Here is a 2,590-nt window from a genome sequence, read left to right as displayed (position 1 = left end):
AAATTTAACCTTTCAATTCTCTCATACAAACCACAGAAACAAAGAAAATGCAATTTTAAGTTGTATCAAACAGTAATGAAACCTCTTAAAGCACAAAAAATAAACTCTGCCTGATTCAGAAAAATAATACCTACAAAGACAGGTGGTGCCTCCTCGAGCCCTCCATCTTCCCAAAACTTCACTTTCCGAAAAAATATCTCTGCACTACCTTTCGGCACTTCACCACGGTCTGTAATAAGACAATTAAGTAGCAACAGGCTTTGAGCATGATACTAAAATATATCAAGCACCATAGGTTGTAAAACAATAGTTGATATACAACTCCCAGTGGTTTTGACTACCTATTTCCCAGTAGCAACGTTGTTCACTCTGTCAAAATACTCAAAACTAAAAGCAGCGACAACAAACTATGCTAAAACACTAATTGACAAGTATACCAGATAGAAAATCCAGAAGCACCAGCCTGATAGGAACAGCGCAAAACGGCAAATATCACTGGACACAAGGAGCTCAGAGAACAATTTCATAGCCAAACAAAAAGTTGGTGCACAATTAAGATCTGCCTAATTTTGAGTACAAACCATAGTCGTCTCTCTCAAGATTTTACATCCATATAAACAGTTATTCGAAGTAAAGTCCGAATTTCCTTAAATTCATGCGACAAAATTCAAACAAGCACACATTTTCAAAACTAACATTCAATTTTTCTTCTTTTAAAATCTGAATTTTGCAGGGAAGCAATTTATTGATTACTGATTAGCACTATGATAAATTGAAGTGAGATCTGCACCCGAAAACTCGCATTACTAAGTTAGTGATAATATGACTAGGGATCAGAAATACTCAAGTTAAAGAGAAATGGATCGAAACGATGGATCAAAGGAGGAGCGTCAGATCTAACGAACAAAGGAGAAAGAAAATCGCAGAGAGAGAGAGAGAGCTGACAGTCTCGAAAGACGATGTTATCGCCACGCTGAGAGAGGACGAAGAACTGCGAGATCATGGCTCTGTCTTCACTCCTCTTTCGATGTGTTCCTCTTCCTGCAGATGGCTATTGCTGCCTTTGGTTTTGCTATTGACTTAGTGTACCACGAGCTCAACAATACTGGTGTTGTTCTATGTTTTCTATACGCTTCCTTTAGGGATTTTTCTTCTTTAAATAAATAAAATAAATATAATATTTATCGATTTACACAAATGGGAATATTTAAATTTTACACCATATTACACATTTAGTTGTTATTATAAACGAGTATGTACATATGTGGTTATGTGCAGATAAAATAAGTAATAAAATTTTCTTATTCTTTTCGTTTACAAGCAAATATGTTATTTCGTTGGTAGTGTTCTTTCATATAGTAATGAGATTTGTTTTTTCTAAAAAATAACAATTATGTACATACCAAAAAAAATACACAAATTAAATTAAAAATTAACATTTTTTATTATCAAAAATCACCTCACTTCTTATAACTCTTAAAAGAACGGTTAACAATGTCATAAATTGATGTTTTATTATGAAAAAGAGTCTTTTTTTTTTTTCTGCCAAACATTTCAAATAACGGAAATAGTTCAACTATTTTCTACACTTTTCTTTTTTTATTGAAATTGGTATCCATCTCTCAAAATATTTTTTTATTATTCTCAGATGGTCCAAAAGGCCTAAAATTAGAAGTCCAAACACACTATACTTCTACAAAGTAATTTTGCATGCAACAAACAAGTTATTTATAGTTTAATAAACCATTTTTTAATTTAGATATGGAAGCAAAAATGATATAGGATGCAATTATGGAAGTTCAGGGTGCTTTACACAATTGTGGTGTCAAGATAAAAAAAATTAGACGGTCTGAGTTCAGGTGAAATAATCAGACAGTTCCATTAAAAGTACACAAATCGGACAACCTTGTGTGCTCCCAGCCACGTATTGCGCATGCGATGATTCTTGGCACGGTGATCCCCTTACACGAACATAACCCCCCTTTTCGGAAGTCTCACTTACTCCACCTAGCCACTATTTTTTCTCTTCTTCTTCACCATAACCCTTCTTTAAATCTTCAATAAGTTACAATGCCAAAGAAGCAAAAATGTAAAGATGTTGATCATCCTAAATTTTATATTATCAATTATTTCTGTCATTCTGATTATGTAAGTTTGTTTTTTAAATTTTTTTTATGTAACAGAAATATTATAAATAATGTTGTTAATGATAGTCGATTTAGGGTTTATTTATTAGTTATTATTATTATTAGTAAGCTAGTATTTATTATTAGGACCTGCTACACATACAAGTAAAAAAGACTCACAAGCCTTACAAGGTCACTCAAATGGTTACTCTTTGGAATAAGCGTTCGTCATGGCTAACTCTTCCTCTTCTCCTTCAAACAAAACACAAACCACAAAGTTTCGAGCAACATTCCAAACTAAAGAGACATTATTCAAGATCGAACTCGTCGCGAAGATAGAACTCTCCATCAACAATCTCTAGAAAAAACGAAGAAATATTATTCAAGGTACATTACTATTTTACTCATCTTGTACATTTTTCACATTTCTGTTTCTGATTTCGAAATCGAAGAACTAGGTTTTA

The 2,590-nt window shown here is 32.8% G+C and overlaps 1 protein-coding gene across 4 annotated transcripts in view; it reads right to left on the bottom strand.

Moving 5' to 3' along the window:
• LOC107609095 (AP-4 complex subunit mu) overlaps nt 1-1,148 on the bottom strand; it is a 7,005-nt gene extending 5,857 nt beyond the window's left edge. For all 4 annotated transcript variants that reach the window (XR_001613069.2, XM_021107735.1, XM_016310930.2 and 1 more), the window contains exons 1-2: nt 946-1,148; nt 135-229 (exon numbers count right to left, since the gene is read on the bottom strand). Coding sequence is in view for 3 of the 4 variants with exons in the window: in XM_021107735.1 (XP_020963394.1) it covers nt 135-229; nt 946-1,003 (153 nt within the window). In the remaining variant the exon portion in view is untranslated. The remainder of the gene's footprint in view (nt 1-134; nt 230-945) is intronic.

Source organism: Arachis ipaensis, chromosome B07 (assembly GCF_000816755.2).
Source record: "Arachis ipaensis cultivar K30076 chromosome B07, Araip1.1, whole genome shotgun sequence".
Classification (NCBI taxonomy): domain Eukaryota; kingdom Viridiplantae; phylum Streptophyta; class Magnoliopsida; order Fabales; family Fabaceae; genus Arachis; species Arachis ipaensis.
The sequence above is the reverse complement of the archived record's forward strand: the minus strand, read 5'-3'. Positions and strand labels throughout refer to the sequence as shown.